At 45.4% G+C, this 16,287-nt stretch overlaps 1 protein-coding gene across 15 annotated transcripts in view; it reads left to right on the forward strand.

Annotated features, from left to right (window-relative positions):
* Positions 1-16,287, forward strand: part of ST3GAL3 (ST3 beta-galactoside alpha-2,3-sialyltransferase 3) — a 194,032-nt gene that overhangs the window by 157,512 nt on the left and 20,233 nt on the right. For all 15 annotated transcript variants that reach the window (XM_074599488.1, XM_074599481.1, XM_074599487.1 and 12 more), the window contains one exon: positions 7,507-7,653. In XM_074599488.1, the coding sequence (XP_074455589.1) occupies positions 7,507-7,653 (147 nt within the window). The remainder of the gene's footprint in view (positions 1-7,506; positions 7,654-16,287) is intronic.

Raw genomic sequence — 16,287 nt, forward strand, 5'->3', positions numbered from 1 at the left:
CATCCTGGCTCTTTTAGAACACAGCTGTCTATCTAGTGGAGAGGGAAGACTGAGATTTAGACTAATTTCTGTAATGCAAGACATTCAGCCTTGGTATGAGTAGTTCCAGAAGCTGTAGAACATGTTGTAGATATGAGAGAGGAAAGGAGAGGAAGAAGAATGGTCTCCTGATTACAGACACTGAGGATTCCTCTTGAGGAGGGGTTTAGCCTTTAACTGCCTAATGTGATGCTGGGCAAGTTAGATCAGAATTTCCCAATCACAGTTTAAGTCTCATGGGGTGGATATGCAGGAGAGATGGGTGTTTGGCAGCAGCAAAGTCAATGGAGTTGTACTGTGAGCTTAACAAATGTTCTGAAAATTCAGCAGAAGGTGTCTAAGTAGAGCATCAGGAGGTAGAGGAAACTGTGGGCATTCATCTTTTTCTGTTTTCTCCCCAGTAAAATGGTGTAATACATGCCAAATATTATAGGGATTCTCTAAATATGAAAGTGTTGTTTGTATAACGCTTAGATATATGGCAATATAAGGAAAATCTTGTGGGAAAATCAGAAAGTCACTGTTCACAACAGAAATTCTGAGCTGAAACTGTGAAGCTGCAGGGCTGTCCTACTTCAACGCTTACTAACACGTGGATTTGGCCTTTCAGCCATGGTATTCTTTTAATAGATGTTATGTGAGTATAACATTTCATAAACTGTGTCATAAAAATAATAGCGAAATAAAGGGGCTGGTCCCTTATGGGAATAAAATACCCTGTAAATAACGGCGATATTATAAGGCCTGTTCTTCTTTGGGATTTTTCTGAAACTGTACTACTTTACCTATTTTCTCACTGAAGAATTATTATTATTCACAGGCAAAAAACCACAGCAGAAACATAAATTATCTAAATCCATTCCTTTTACTAAAAACTTCCGTCTTTCCTAAGTTATTTCAAAACAGGAATATTTCTTCAAATTTTGGCTCAAAATCCAGCTCACATTTTGAACAAAAGAGTCTGTAGTACAGTCTATCCATCACCCTGTTTGCACATAGTACAAACACGTCTTCTGACACACCGTATGTGAACTATCATTTATATGCTTTGACTTGTGAAACACAGTATTCCTCAGAATAATCGTCGGGTTTTTTCTGCAGCTCATATGATATATTCCAAGTTCCATTTTCTTCACAAGACAATCTCTTTTTCACGGTGTTTTGTTATCTTACAACTGTGTACAATATTTTGTTCTTAGTTGCATGGATAAAACCATAGAAATGTATTTAAAAAAAAAAGGAATTCCTTTGCATTTACAACATAGCATAAAAATAGATTTGCTCTCCTGACTCTTTAGGGCTGGTCTTGGCCTCGTGCTACCTGGTCCTGTGAATCAGAAGACGGCAGTTGGTATTAGAGCAGCAACACAGAAGGCCTACATCTGTCTGTATTTAGGTTAGCTGTAGCCGTCAATTATGTAGGTCAAATGAAGTTTGAAAATCAGTAGGCCTATTTGAATATGCTTTTCTGCTTATTCGTAATACATGCTCACAGGTAAACAGGGCAGAAACTTCTACTGACAGCCACGGGAAAGTGCACATTGCTGTGTTATAGCAAGCTGACCTGGCGTGTAACACCCCGGTGCCACCCTCATGTCCTAGCTGGCTTTTGTCACTATCGAAGTTGCTGCTTTCTGAGCTGGCGTCTGGACGGGGCAGCTTCCAGTTTTGTGTGTAGCCAGGGTGTCATATAGTTTATATGTCTAGCACGAAGTTTGAAGTCTGCAACCACAACTTGGAATTAAGTTTCCCTTCTCTTGTAATTATCGAGCCTAAAGAAACTACTCTCTGGCCAATGTAGTGAATGATTATTAGCTGAACGCTACCAATGAAGCAGCATAGTTAGATTTTTGCCCTAATAAAAAAAGCTCTAGCAGTACCATGTATTAAAAGGTGCTTTTGTCTGCATCATGCTTTGCTGCTTTTTTGCCACTGAAAACACTGGGTAGAAAATGTGTCTGGGTTTCACACTGAGAAACATTAATAAAAGCTAAATTTGGGGGGTTTACAACCTGTCAGGAGTTCTCTTGGTTGCTGCGAAGCTGTTGGGAGATGGGGAATACCAACAGGGGAATGGCCTGGGAAAATACAACCATTTGATTTTAGATGTGGTCAGTGGAAGGGTATTTGGAAGAAAAACAAAACCAGAAAAAAAAAAAAACCTGCAAAACAAAATTACCAAAAATTATAAAAGATTGGAAGTATCGTATTGTTGGATGCTCCAAAAGTTGTATCTCTTTTGGCAGTGGGACAAAGAAAAGACAAGGGAAGGGCTTGAGCACAATGTGTAGTGTTCCTGCTTCAGGCAGTGTAAGAGCTTTTCAGTGGGGCAGGTAAGAGTGGAAGAAAATATGGATGCTAGAAACTGAAGATGGGCACATTCAGAGCAAGTGCTGGCCATCGGAGCCGTGTACAGAGGGTGGTGAGGGGTTCTCCATTGCTTTGAGAAAGTTGGGTAAATACATTTGAAGTGTGGGTTAGTGGGTCTGCCAGTTGACCATCAACCCAGACTGCAGGCTCTCAGCACCTCTGTTCTTGTTGCTAAAAACTCCTTGTTGCTTTGATAATCAGTGCAAATGATGCAACTTCATCTATATTACCACTTGTAGAAGAGCATTTTGTAGGCCTCCATGTCTACTTGACCGCTGAGAAATGCAGCGTTGGCTGATAAGATGGTTATTTTCTAGTGGAAACACACTTTCCACGTCTAATCCGGTTATGCCTGAGCAGAAACCTTTCAAAAGCCTCTGCGGATGGATTGCAGCAGTCCTGCAGTGTGTGAGGACCGTGACAGTGAGTGCTTGTGGATGACGGGTATGGAATAAACCACATTCCAGCCTAGGTGGGGGCAGAGATCCCAGTGAACTGTGTGCTCCCAGGCACGGTGAAGTCTTGTGACTGGTACGTCATCCCCTGGGTTTTTGTTTCTCTCATGCCCTTCTTCCTCTCCATTTCTGGTGCTGTCAGAGCTTGAAAGAGCAGTAATCTCCATTTACCACTGGTTCTGTCCTCGTCTTTCCATCTTTCCTGTTGCCCTGCAGCAGGGTACTGCATACCCAGGCTTCGTTCAGCTTTGTGCTGTGCATAGCTGACCGTGGCAATCTCCCTGCCCCTTTCCCATCGGACTGAGAAGTCTTCCAGAGCAATGCTGCTTGTGCTCCTAAATCCAGTGGTATCACAGAGGTACAGAAGAGGCAGCATCCGTGTCACCAAGATGCAGTAGTTTTACCCCTCATTTTGCTTAGTATATTAGAAATGTTGTTCTGGAAGACTCGGCCTGCTTCTAGCTGCTTGTATCTTCTGTTGAGGTGTGCTTCTTAGCTAAGGCTCTGAGTTTCCGCGTTTTATGTTAGTGTATATTGTGATTCACCTTGGTAAATCTGAGAACGGGAGATGGAAAACTGAATGGAAACAAAAATAGCTTACAACCGGCTGTCCCTATTACCCTTCAGTATTCTGCAAACGGACAGAATGAGGAATTAAAACTGGATTGTCTTGTCCCTGAAGCTATTAGGTGAGCCTTGCCATTTTTAATCCCTTCTTCATAAGCATCATCTCTGGTCTGTCAGGTCCGTACCCGTTTGTTCCTGGAGTGGTGTCTCTAGAGGGGATATCTCTGCCTCTGTCCCTGGATGACAGCTCTACGAGAGACTGGCTGGAAAGGCCTGGCGTATCCACATTCTTTCTACTTTTTAAGTAGTTTCCTCCAAAGCTTTTAGTGATGTCCTTTACAGTTATACAATTTTGAAAACACTCCAAGATTGCTTAAAAATGCTGTGGCCCTCAGATTTGTTCTTCAGTCACGTTTTCCTGTCTGCCTCTCTCTGTGTTGCTTATTTCTTTATGTTTGTACTATAAGCTTTTTTTGGCAGCCCTTGGCACCGTGACCGCTGATCTGTGACTGAGGTTCCAGGTGCACAATAAATAATAAAGGTGGGAACTTAACCTGGGGAAACACAATTTCCCCTATAGGTGGACCCTATGGTTTCCACCTTGATGCCAGGAGGTGATGAGGTGCTGTAGGAACGTGGCAGTTTTCAGACTCGCTTTCTGACTCGTTATCGTTATGATAATCAGGAATATTGCATCCTCAGAGGCCCACCCTTAAGCACTGCAGGCTTAGTCACTGTAGTGGAAAGCAGGGGATGCCTCCAACCTCAAACTGCGGGTCTGAGTTGCCGAATCTGGCACGAAAAGTGCTTTCCCTCTCAGTGCCTGCTGCTCCCCGGGTGGCTGCCTCTCTCCTCCCAGCCTAAAAAGGGACAAGAGTTCCCCCGACGGGAAGTAATTGCTTTGGAAACCTCGCTGAACATCTGTGTCCAATCAGACCGAACATCCACACCAGGCGTAGCGGCGGCCGAGCATCAGCGGTAGCACAGAGCCCTGGAAGAGGCTGCGCTCCCGACGCCGTGGCTCCCAAGGGGGGGTTGCGTCAAGGGGAGCAGCCCCCCGGGGCCCGCAGTCATGGTGGTGCTGTGCTTTGTAGCTCGCCAGTGACAAGCTGCAGAACAAAACCACAAGGTTTGAGATGTTGCTCAAAACTACAGGGTTTGTAGAGCCAAACCACAAGGCTGAGCATTTCAGTGATTATAAGCCAGGAAAACAGTTTTTAGTTCTTTAGCCCTATTACGGAGCTTGACCTGCTGTATAGGTGGAAGTATGAGAGCTGTCTGCTCTGAGACTCCACATTTCTCCCTAGAATAGTTTTAGAAACTCCAGAGGGAAAACATACCAAAATGAAAGATTACCCTCAATAACAGTACAATAGGAACTGCACAGGAAAGTTACAGGGGACAACACGGAGCAAGTAAAAATGAGACAGAAGGGAGAAACCAGAACCATTTCGGAGCTGTGTGATAGGTGAGGAAAGTGGTCAGGGAAATTGTCAGGACGAATGACAGGACAAACAGCCATGCTGAAGGGACCAAGGCGGCCAGGTTATATTCTCAGCTATGGATAACATCCACTGGCATTGAACTAGCTGAGAGGAGCCCAGGTATGGTCCTAGCCATTTACACAGCACTGGGAAAATTGGCAACTCTGATTTGTGTAATTATCGTTCTGAACAGCTCAAGCAACAGCAAAGACTAAAAGTCTCAAATGTTTGTAATCTTTTTTTTTTTCTCTTTAATATTTTGTGTGTGATATAAAAGCCATGTAAAAGCTCCTTAAATCCCAGAATTTATGTAGAATCTCTCATGGACCGTGAGTCCAAACAAAAGGCAGCTTTTGTCCACTTTAAATAGCTTGCAGACCTTTGGTTTGAATTGTTTGCAAAATTTGGGCAATGCCATATTTAGAGTTGCACGTGAAATCATAATTAAACTTATAAATGTATTTTAGTTTCAGGGTCACACGCTATTTTTCCAGGGTGTGCCTGCTTAAACCCATGATAAGATGGTTTCGCTGAATGAGTAGCTGTTCAAGATTTTTGTTTATCGTCTTCATTTCTTTGTGACCTGGAGCATGCTTAATGCAAGTGGAATCTGTGATTTTTTTTTTATTTAATTTTTTTTTCCTCCTTCCCTGGAACTGAAAGACCTCTGCTTTATGTGTGCCTTTAGGAAATTCCAAAGGTTTCATATTTATCCAATTTTTAATGAATTTTCACAAGAGGCAAAACTCAGCTGACATACCAAATCCCTCAAATCCCTTGGTCAAATGCATGTTGGACTTTTATTAACATTTGTAAAGTTGATATTTTTTTTCTAACCTTTTTTTTTTTTAATGGTGAGATCACTCAGTGGCTGAAAATGTCGTATCGTAATGGAAAGTGTTAGATAGCTTTGACACCCGGCATTCTTTCTGAATCAACTATGATGAAAGGACGTAAGTGTTAATTAGGATTTTTTTCCATTTAGGGTCCTGAGAGCACTTTGCCATTGTTGAAATGCAAACATAAACTCGGAGTTTAAGGATCCTTGCCCTGGTCAGCAAAAGCGCATTAAGTTTGAGCAGCTTTGAGGGGGGACATAGGATCAAAACAGGATAGGAATGGCATTTAGCTATCTTAGGCTGTTGGTTTGGATAATAACATGCATCCTCATCGAGTTTCCTGTGTTAATGCCTTTCATAAGGCAAGAGCCATCTACCAAAGTTTCATTCTTCAGGATATGAAATTCAGCAGCTAAAGATAACCAAGGGGATGGTTCCAGAAAGAAACCTCTGTAAGGTGTTTAGCACCACAGGGCATGAGAGTTGACAAGTAGTGTGTGAGATGCAGCGGGCATAGGCTGTGGCAGAATTACCATCGATAATTGCAGGGGTAATCGCTACTGGGCAGGGGAGGCTCCTGAGGATTTTGTAGGGGATCATCAACATTTTTGGCAGTGCTTTGAAAGCAACTGTAAAGTCACTGTTAAGCTGCAAGCAACCCAAAACTGATGTAAATTATGCCTTCCAAAGCACATGCATTTCACGTAGAGTGTAATATCTGCCTCTGTTGCTTGTCATGGAGATCACAGGGAAGATGGCTCATTGCTGCGAGAAGGAGGTATTCAGTCAGATTACCCTGCCAAAACTGCTGGTTAGCAGATTAAAATTCCTGCCATCCTCCCTGTGCCTTGCTCTGATTTTTTAACCCAAACAGAAGTGAAACATTAGAACACAATTGTTCTGTAAGTCCTGTGAACAAGGAGCCTCCAGTTATTTTGAGGGCAGCACGTGCTATACTGGCTAACATCTGGACCAGCCGGAGGGAGCAACGACATCAAAGTGATGTGGCAGAGAGGCACGAGCCCCTCTCCAGGCAGGGCTGTCTAGCAGGATAGTGGTATTCAAGGCCGGTGTTCTCCCACCTTTGCAAGGTGAAGACTTTAATTAAAAACTATTTATTGGAAAACCATAAAAGACATGGTTGTTTTTTCCCTTGTACCATGAACATGCATGGCCCTTCACAAGACAAGATGGTACCTTTATAAGCTTATGGCTTAATTCGCATAGGCTAACAAGGGAATAAATCTAGGATAAAGTGGGAAGCATGTAGCTCACATTGAAAGTAGAGCTGTACGGTCATTTTTAGGTCTTTGAATGTTCTTAAAAGCCTTTGCTATCCAAGGGTACATCCCCTTGGAAGCAGGTGGGAGTGATCACAGTGTGTGCTGGAAGGCTTAATCCATTAACCAAAGCTGAAGCTTATTAGCTGAAGTGCTAATAAGAGTGAAAAGATGGCAGCAGGGAGAGGGTTATTGATGCTGAAGACCAAGTGCCTCTGTCTTCCTCACACTCGTCATCCAGACTAGCTCAAGTGCATCTGCACGTGCTGCTGTCGGCCCTCCAGGACGCACCCTCCCACTGCAACCTCATATTCATGCCTTGTGGCACCGAGCAGGGACAGCGGGAACTGCTGCCAGTAGTGGTATTTGGGTTTTTTTTAAAAAAAAAATAGCAATCTGCTCTTTTGTATATAATTCTACATATTGTTTTGTCTTTCCTTTTTTTTTTTTTTTTTTCTTTTTTTGTTACCAGAGTGCCTCTGATGGCTTTTGGAAGTCAGTGGCAACCCGTGTCCCAAGAGAACCTCATGAGATACGTATCCTGAATCCCTACTTCATCCAGGAGGCAGCTTTCAGCTTCATCGGACTGCCTTTCAACAACGGCCTGATGGGCAGAGGGGTAGGTATAAAGCGGAGCAAGCAAAACCCAGGGGAAGGATGAGAGACCAAGCAGCAGAGTAGGCTTACACTGTTCTTACTTTTCCTTTGGTCCTCCCCTGTTGGACAGTGAAGGGAAGGGACTTTGGCTCTTTTATGGTGGCAGCACTCAGCCTTCTTAAGGCCAAGGCAAGATCCATCCTTTCTGGTACTAGAACTGCTTTTCTGGAGGCATCTCTGAGGCTTCTAGCACCAGCTGGATGATTTCCCATCACCCACAGACTGCTAGAAGGGCACTCATTTGTGTGGGTAGAGGGAGCTCCTTCCCAAAAGGAATCATAGAAAGTGTTGGGTTGGAAGGGACCTTTAAAGGTCATCTAGTCCAACCCCCCTGCAGTAAGCAGGGACATCTTTAACTAGATGAGGTTGCTCAGAGCCTCATCAAGCCTGGCCTTGAATGTCTCCAGGGATGGGGCCTCCACCACCTCTCTAGGCACCCTGTTCCAGTGTCTCACCACCCTCATTGTAAAGAACTTCTTCCAAATGTCTAATCTAAACCCGCCCTGCTGCAGTTTAAAACCATTGACCCTCGTCCTATCGCTACCTGCCCTTGCAAACAGCCCCTCCCCAGCTTTCTTGTAGGCCCCCTTCAGGTACTGGAAGGGTCTATAAGGTCTCCCTGGAGCCTTCTCTTCTCCAGGCTGAACAACCCCAGCTCTCTCAGCCTGTCCTCATAGGAGAGGTGCTCCAGCCCTCTGAGCATCTTCATGGCCCTCGTCTGGACCTGCTTCAACAGGTCCATGTCCCTCTTGTACTGAGAGCTCCAGAGCTGGACACAGTACTCCAGGTGGAGTCTCACGAGAGCAGAGTAGAGGGGGAGAATCACCTCTCTCGATCTGCTGGCCACGCTTCTTTGGATGCAGCCCAGGATGCGATTGGCCTTCTTCCAGGAAGAAGGAACCCTGCTGTCTGCACCCTCAGCACGTCTGGAAACGGTGCAGGTCTCCCTAAAGTTTGTGCTACAGTTGTGCAATTTGCTGTCCTCGTGGAGACTGCAGCCTAAAATCACTGATACCTCACTGCTTATCCTGTATCCCTGGCTTATAGTAAAAGAGGGTAAAGGTTTGTTTTATGAGGCTTTTGGTAGGAAATTCTGATCTTACAGTGACAAGTTTTAGATATAAAAGCTTACAAGAGCAAACAATGTAAAACACAGTACTAGGTCATAGTTATTAATAAAATACCTCCATGGTCATTCCAGTATCTCTCACCCCCAGTGCAGATTTTTGGAGCGTTAGTGTGGAGAAGGTGGTGACTTGGGTTTTCTGGATTATCTCACACTGAAACACTGTCCTCAGAACCTATTTATATTTGCTCTACCTAATATATCAGCCATTAGAAAAAGTATTACTTGGTTGGGTGAATTACTCATGTACACATGTGATGTAGTTGTTGACAGAGACCACACGTGACATTTTTGGGCACATTAGCACAGCTGACAAACCCGGAGAGAAGCACTTTTGCTGGACAAGGTCTGCTTGCTCTGCCCCTGGCATTGTCCTTCCATTGTCATTAGTACGGATTTGCCATGTTGCAGCATGGGTTTGGACTAGACAGAATAGTGCCTCATTTTCCATGCTCTAATTATATCGTGAAGTCTTCAGAAACATTAGAGATGCCTGTTTTGTGCAGGTCAGAAGGGTGGGTGCCTGGAGGTAAGAAACTCACTTCTTAAAATGCGGTGTGCAAGATGTGCAGACAGATTCAGCCACACAGAATGGTTCATTTGTGAAATGCATTACTGCGTGTGTACGTACAGAAGCTGCCAAGTGGTTCTGGGAACACTGGATTTTTGCTTCGTGCACTGACGGTATCTTAACCCAAATATTCCTGTCAGCTAGGAAGTAACTTACTTCACCTCTCTGCATTCTCCAGAACTTACACCTAGAAGGATGTGGTCTTGACTTGACTTCTAGAAAATCAGGACTGCTGCCCCAATGAAGGACAGAAATCATCAGTCTTTTTGCCTTTTTTTTTCTACAGATTTGTTTTTATTTTTAAACACGTTATTTTAATATACAAGATATTACTTAAGCTGAGAGGAGAAGAGAGAATCCGGAAATGAAAATGCTGTGAACTGAAGTTTATGAGGTTTTGATAGGTTGTTTAACACACATCAGATTTGGAAATGAAGGCATCTTAATTGAAACCTGATGTTTCACTTCATGAAAGTTCATTTGAGCATTCAAAAATAGTTTATGGAGCTTTAAGGGAAGCAGTCTTTGCCCATGACCCTTGCTAGAGTGTGTAAATTGCAGTTCATTCCTTCAGATGGGGCAGCAGGATCTCTGCAGGTGCATCTGTGGGGCTGGGACGTTAGTCTACCCTGTGCTCTCGGGGCAAGGGCGCTCTAATACGGTGATGTTGTCAGAGTTTAAAAACAGGGAAAGAGTAGCCTGTAGGTACAAATTTTACTGCTGACATCAACTATGGACTGCTGTCATGGAGCTGCTGGGACTTCACGCTTTAGTGAATGCTGCTGCATGAGTGCAAAAGCTTCAACAGAAGCTACTGATGCCATTGTAAAAATGGAAGGAGAGTCTGAGTAGGATCCCGGTGATACAAATTTGCTACAGACCTTTTTTCACTGAGACTTTAAGTGGGAAGAGTGGAAATCAGAGCCTGTAGACCAAGAATCCAACTCTTACTAAAGATATGAGAGAGATCTAGCAAGATGAGTGAAGCAGCTAGAGCAAGGAGGATTGCTCCACAAGAGACAGCGTGACCCAGCAGCTGCAGAACAGAGCTGGTTGGGTTCAGGGTCACGCTTTAAAGATGTGAGACAGCCTGGAAAACTTTACTCAAGAAAGAAGCATAGGAACATGGAGAAGGAAAACGCTGAGGTCTAGTAAGCAAAACTAGTATTTTTCCAGAGTTTCTCAGGGGGAACTGAGGTGGGGGCAGATTGGTGCCCCCGTGTGCTGTGATATGTTGGGCAGGCTACACACAGGAGGATCAAGGCTGGGGGTGCCTTAGTAATCAAGGCCAACGCGAAATCCCCATAAAGAGCAGTAATGTTCCACTCTTCTTTGGTTCTGATGCTTAAATAAACTTCAGTGCTTCTCTTGCACACCACATATGGTAACAATGTGCTGCCAATTAACTTTGTAATTTGGGGGCTTTTTCAGCAAGGTTGAGGAGAGCTAGTAAAATAGTTTGGGGCTGGTCTCAAAGCATTTTTCCCAGGATTCAATAAAGGGTGAATGTAGTAACATCCTCTGCTTTGATAATATAATTTGGGCCAGATGGTTCTGGAGGATAGTAGCGGGGTACAATTGAGATGTGCGTTTTGATTGCACTTGTGGCATTAGTAGCTGAAAGTCTGAGCAAGGAGCAAAGCTGGTCACCCACAATGAACAGTGACTTCTCTCTGGGACGAGTAAAGCTTTTCAGGAGTTTCCTCAGTCCATTTACTGAAGTCTTTAAGAAGAGGGAGAGCTGTTTCCTACTGCATGTGAACTTCTTTTTTCTTGGGATAAGCTGATGATAAAGAAAAACTTTAGTTTAGGATCCTAGCAACGGATCCTAAACTAAAGGGTAAAATTAAATGTTAATGCTCGGAAATGGTTTAACACAAAAGAAATGAGCTAGTGAAGATCCTCTCCTTGATTAAAGAATCCTCTTAAGGTGTGGGTGCAGGCTTGGCTGTCTCACTAGCCAAAGGTGTATGTATGTGAGTTATGTTACGGTGGAAGTTCTGGGTATACAGGTCTTTTGGGCTTGAAACCAGACATCACTGGTATCGCACTGATAATGCAGGCATGCAGTAACCTACCTTGCACTGCAGACAGCTTACTGGGGGACGAGCATGAACATCCATCAGTTCAGAGGTGTCGTTGCCTGTTGCATGTACAACACTAGGGATGGTTATTGCCATGGTGCTCTTTGCTGTGTAGTGAATAGTCCTGCCCACTCAAGTAGCGCTCAGAGCCATTGGAGCAGTGGCTTTCTGGCTCCTCTGGGAGCCCTGAGCATGCTGTGAGGTGGCCAGGAGAACATTTCAGATTACACAAATTATCAGGACTCTGAGGACTCCAGTGCAGACTGTGGTGTTTATTTCTCCCTCTCTGCTGGTGCTGTGCATCCATGGAACTGCTTATGATTTTTCTTATGAGATTGAGCTCTGCTGCCCAAAACTGTAAGTCTTTGTTTGTTGGTGTACTGGACATGGCTGAAACTACAGACCCCTTACAAAAGAGATAAAGCGTCCTCCTCTGGACTTCACCCAGCCTCAGCACCAGCTTGGTGAAGGAGGAGCCGTGTGCAGGAGGTGTTATCAGGCTGCGTCAGGCACCTGGTCGTGGATTAGCACCTCTGCAGCGTGCTGACAGCCCACAGGCACTCAGGGATTAACCTCTGATGCTGGAGTGTTAGCACGTCCTGCCCCAGGGCTTCTCTTTGCTGTTACGTGGTTTGGCCTGTGGGCAGGCAGCCTTTCTGGAGATGCCAGTGGTGACCTTTTGCTCCATAGGCAGCTTTTCAGCTCCCCTGGCTGGTCATAACGACCCCTTCTCTCATTAGTGCTGAGCTGCCCTGGTCCCAGCAAGCTTTGTCTCCTTGGCTGTTATTGCTGGAACGACACCGAGTGAAGGCTGTGTCTTGGGGACCTGTTGGGTCTTCATGGAGCAGAAGAGAGGTGGGGGATGGCAGCAGCAGAGCAGTCTGCCGCCCCATCCTTCTAGTTGTGTGCTTCTCCTTTATTTGCACTTGCACAGCGTCTTCTAAAGCAGGTAGAGGGACAGGTAAAGGGCCACTGCAGTCAAATACAGAGACTTGGTGTCATTGTTAAGCTTTGGGTTTGCAAGACAGTACATCTGGTTCATGGGCTGGACTGTTCAGTCCATTGCCACTGCAGTGTGACCAGTCCATGAGCTGCTGGGGAATGGACATTCGGACAAGCCATTATAGGGTAGCAGGTAAATGCATACCACGTGCAAATGCATTGGTAAATGCCCAACCATGTGCTTCTGCACACGATAGGTGCAAAGCAACTGAAGGGAGTTTACCTTTCTATGAAAGAGTAGGCCGTGAACTCCCATTTAGCACAGGGTGAAGCATATACGTGGTTACCGCGGAGCAGCTAGCGTGTGGTAAAGTCATGCCCTTGCTTGCCCTCTGGTAAATTGTTCTGTCCTTAAGAAATAGTCCCTGCATTGCACAGGAAGCCGCTCTATGGCAAATGGTGAATCAGAGCTTGCGCATCAGGTTAGATGTGGTCAAAAGAGATTTGATTGGGGCTAAGTTGTATAGGAACTTCGCAGTTAAATGGCAGAACGGAAACCTGCTGGGCAGCTGGCTTGTCGTGTCTCCAGCCACAGGCCTCTGGCCCTTCCCTTTTGCTCTGCTGCTGACTGCCAGTTCTGGAGGCTCTCTCCTGCTTACGGCAAGGGATACCTAAGGGAAGTGAAGGAAGAGTGTTGGAGATGCTCTGTTTTATCCTTTGAAGCCAAATATTGCTACTGATTCTGTGCCTGGATGGAGGTAGCTGTGGGGGCAGCACTGTGGGTTGTTACCTCCTGTGACAGGGACCACTCTGCAGGTAGTTGTCTGATCACAATAAGTGATGCTAAATTGTTTTTTATGCCATATTTCCAAAGTTGCCAGCTAAGGGAAGCAAAGAGTAGGTTTGGGGTTGTTCCTATGCAAACGTAAATGAACAAAAAGAAAATGCAGCGGCTGTTGTCTATAGCATATGATGCTATTATAGTTTTGTTCTGTATTTCTTTTGTTTTGACTTTATTGCTGTTAGGTCTGTAACCAATAAAACTAAGGTAGCAATTTTTCCTAGGTGAGCAATTCTTCAAGTTTTTCCTCAAATAAATTAATACAGTAGTTAAACTAATTTGAATATCTGGTTGCATTATTGTTTTTAGGGAATTTATTCTTTAGCAATGCCTTGCCCTTTTAGTGAAAAAGGTAACAATTGGAATAGTCTGAACAGTCCAATATGTCTTACTCCGAGCTAAGTAAAATCCCATAAATAACTGGAATTCATTTAACATATTAAGGGAGTCAAATATTTCTAAAAACAGATTTACAGCAGTCATTTCCTTCCAGTCCAGCAGGCAGTGACACAGAAATGACCCGGGCATGGAATGAAAAGCAGTGCGAGCTTTTCACATGCACCAAACAAAGAGCAGTTACAGTCCCCTGGTTCAGTTGCCAGCACTGGATCTCCAGCGCAAGCCCATGAGGTGATGCTCAGCCCCCAGTAAGTCCAAAGGAGGGCTGGTGTTCATTTCTGCTGGCTGGCTCTTTTCTTGCATGAGTAGAAGTCAGTCTTTAAAGCCTCTTCAGGGGGACCAATGGGAGATGAAACAGCAATGTCTTGAGGGGAAGCCTTTTATCTTTCCCCTTGCAGCGGAGAAGAGTGGAGGAGCAGTTGGGAGAACCTGTCCTATGTCTGTCTGTACTGCTAGAGGCATTTCTGGTCCCCTGACCTCGTGATGCAGCCTGGCTGTGATTGCACCGCACAGAGCTTGCGGTGATCCCTGACACAGCACAAGACCGGACGTCTTTGCCTGTCTTGCCTTTGTGCTTTTTTTCACCCAGGATCCACCATGCATGGGCTCACCTCCCCTGGAAGGAGCCGTGCTCCAGATGCACAGGCAGCCTTTGCCCAGCGCTGCTGTGGTGACGCGTCGCTCACCGCTGCTGTGTTTGCTGCTTCTGTTTGTCAGATGGCCTTTTGGTGTCGTCTCTGGCTCGTCTGTCAGTGTGCTGCGTTCTCTCAAATGGGACCAGGCAAAGGGCTAATCCCTGGGGAGCGTTATATTAGATATTACATTTTCCAGATGTTTGGGCTTAGACAAGCAGGCCAGGCTTGGAAATGTGGACTGTCCATTCAGGCCACGTTATCCAAGGAGGTTGCCCTTGCAGTTGTTTACCAGTGCTGGAGAGGGGATGCTGAACCTGGTGGCCACCATTGGTAGGACAGAAACCTATGAGAACGCAGTAGGGAGTACACAGCTTGCAAGGCCAAGTTCAAGGCTTGTGGCAGGGAACTGGCAGGGGGAGAGGACTGCCAATGTTTTCTGGGGTCTTGCCATTCCCAGCTTTCCCTGGTGGGCACCAGTTCAGGTCAGACACTCATTGTGGCCACATCTGGAGCAGTGGTCCTGCTGGGCCACTCCAGGCAGCCCCATGCTGTGGCCTGGCCTGCACTGGCCAGTCTTTGTGTGGCTGGGAAGCATCCCAGGAGGCTCCTGCCTCGGCACTGGCCACTGTTGGGCAGCCGTTCTTCAACCATTTGGTTGAAAGCAGCATTGCTTGTTGGTACAGGAATACCCAGGCACAGAGAGGGCCATGAGCAGGAAGACAGGCTTTGAGCTGGTCCAACCCCAGATTATTACTCCTGAGGCGGGATGTTGCGATTTTGGGTTTTTTTCCTCAGCAATGGCCTAGAATAACAAGAGGCCTGCTCAGTTGTTTGAGAGAGTTTTATTTTCATAACTTAGTGCAAGAGGTGTGGTGGTTGTTTTGGTATGTCTTTCGGGCACGGCACAAGGGTGTGTGTGGTGAGATAGCACTGACGCATTGTGCAGGGCATAGCAAGCCAGGTTTGGCACAGCAATGTCCATGATGCCTAACTTCATTTGGAGCGACTTGTCCCCCAACTTGCCCCAAAGGTTCTATGTGGTTCATTAGGTCCAGATTACAGTTTAGCAGCGAATGAATTTACATGTCTGTGTACGATCAGGAGAGCTCAGAAACACTGTAGATGCAGCTAGAGAATAAGTATAACCATTTCCTCCCTCTGATACATGTCCCCTCTCATTTGCACTCCTCTGCTGAGAGGAGAGCCCTTTCCCCTGGACCTGGAGAACACTGCTGAGTTGGCTTCTCTGCAGCACAGCCTGGGACACATCCCTAGATCCTACAGAGTCTTTTCTTTCCCGTGCCGCAACCTGGACATGAGGCAGTGCTTCATTTTCAGCAGAGGGAAGGAGTAGCAGAAGCTCAGCAGGCTGTCACAAGAGAAAACAGCTCAGTTCCTGTAGTTTAAACCAAATCAGAACCAAAACACTATATTGCCTTACTAATGACATGCAGTTAACCGGCAATCATGCTTCTTTTATACTTATGTTCAAGCTGGCTCCTTTTTTTTTTTTTTTCCAAGTCTCTCTAATTTCCCCAGTTACTGTTTAATCCGTCTGGTGGATGGTTACTTCTGCTTTAATGGAGCAAATGTCCAGTTGCCTGTATTTGATCCAGGCACATGTGGGTGCACACAGTTTGTACTCATGTTCTTCTTTTAGCAGGTGCTGTTATCCACACCGTTTACTAAGGGTGGGCTCTACAAGCACCCCTGTGCTGCCCAAACAGTTACTGCCCTCAGTGAATAGCAGGGATAATTCTTACAGTATTTTCTAGGTGGTCTTCTCTAGCCCACGCGGTTCTGACTGCAGCAGTGGGACATGAGGCTGTGTCTCAGCAGTGAAGGTGTGAGTGAATGGCTGCAGATCCCTGTCTTCAAGGGGGGGACACGCACTAGGCTGTAGCTGCCATAGTATTGGAGAGTGCTAACATCAATAAGGCATAATTTAATTAAAAACTGCCATCAGATCATCAGTTTCTGAGTGTGATTTTTTTGCTA

This window comes from Larus michahellis, chromosome 8, assembly GCF_964199755.1.
Source record: "Larus michahellis chromosome 8, bLarMic1.1, whole genome shotgun sequence".
In the NCBI taxonomy this organism is placed as follows: Eukaryota; Metazoa; Chordata; class Aves; order Charadriiformes; family Laridae; genus Larus; species Larus michahellis.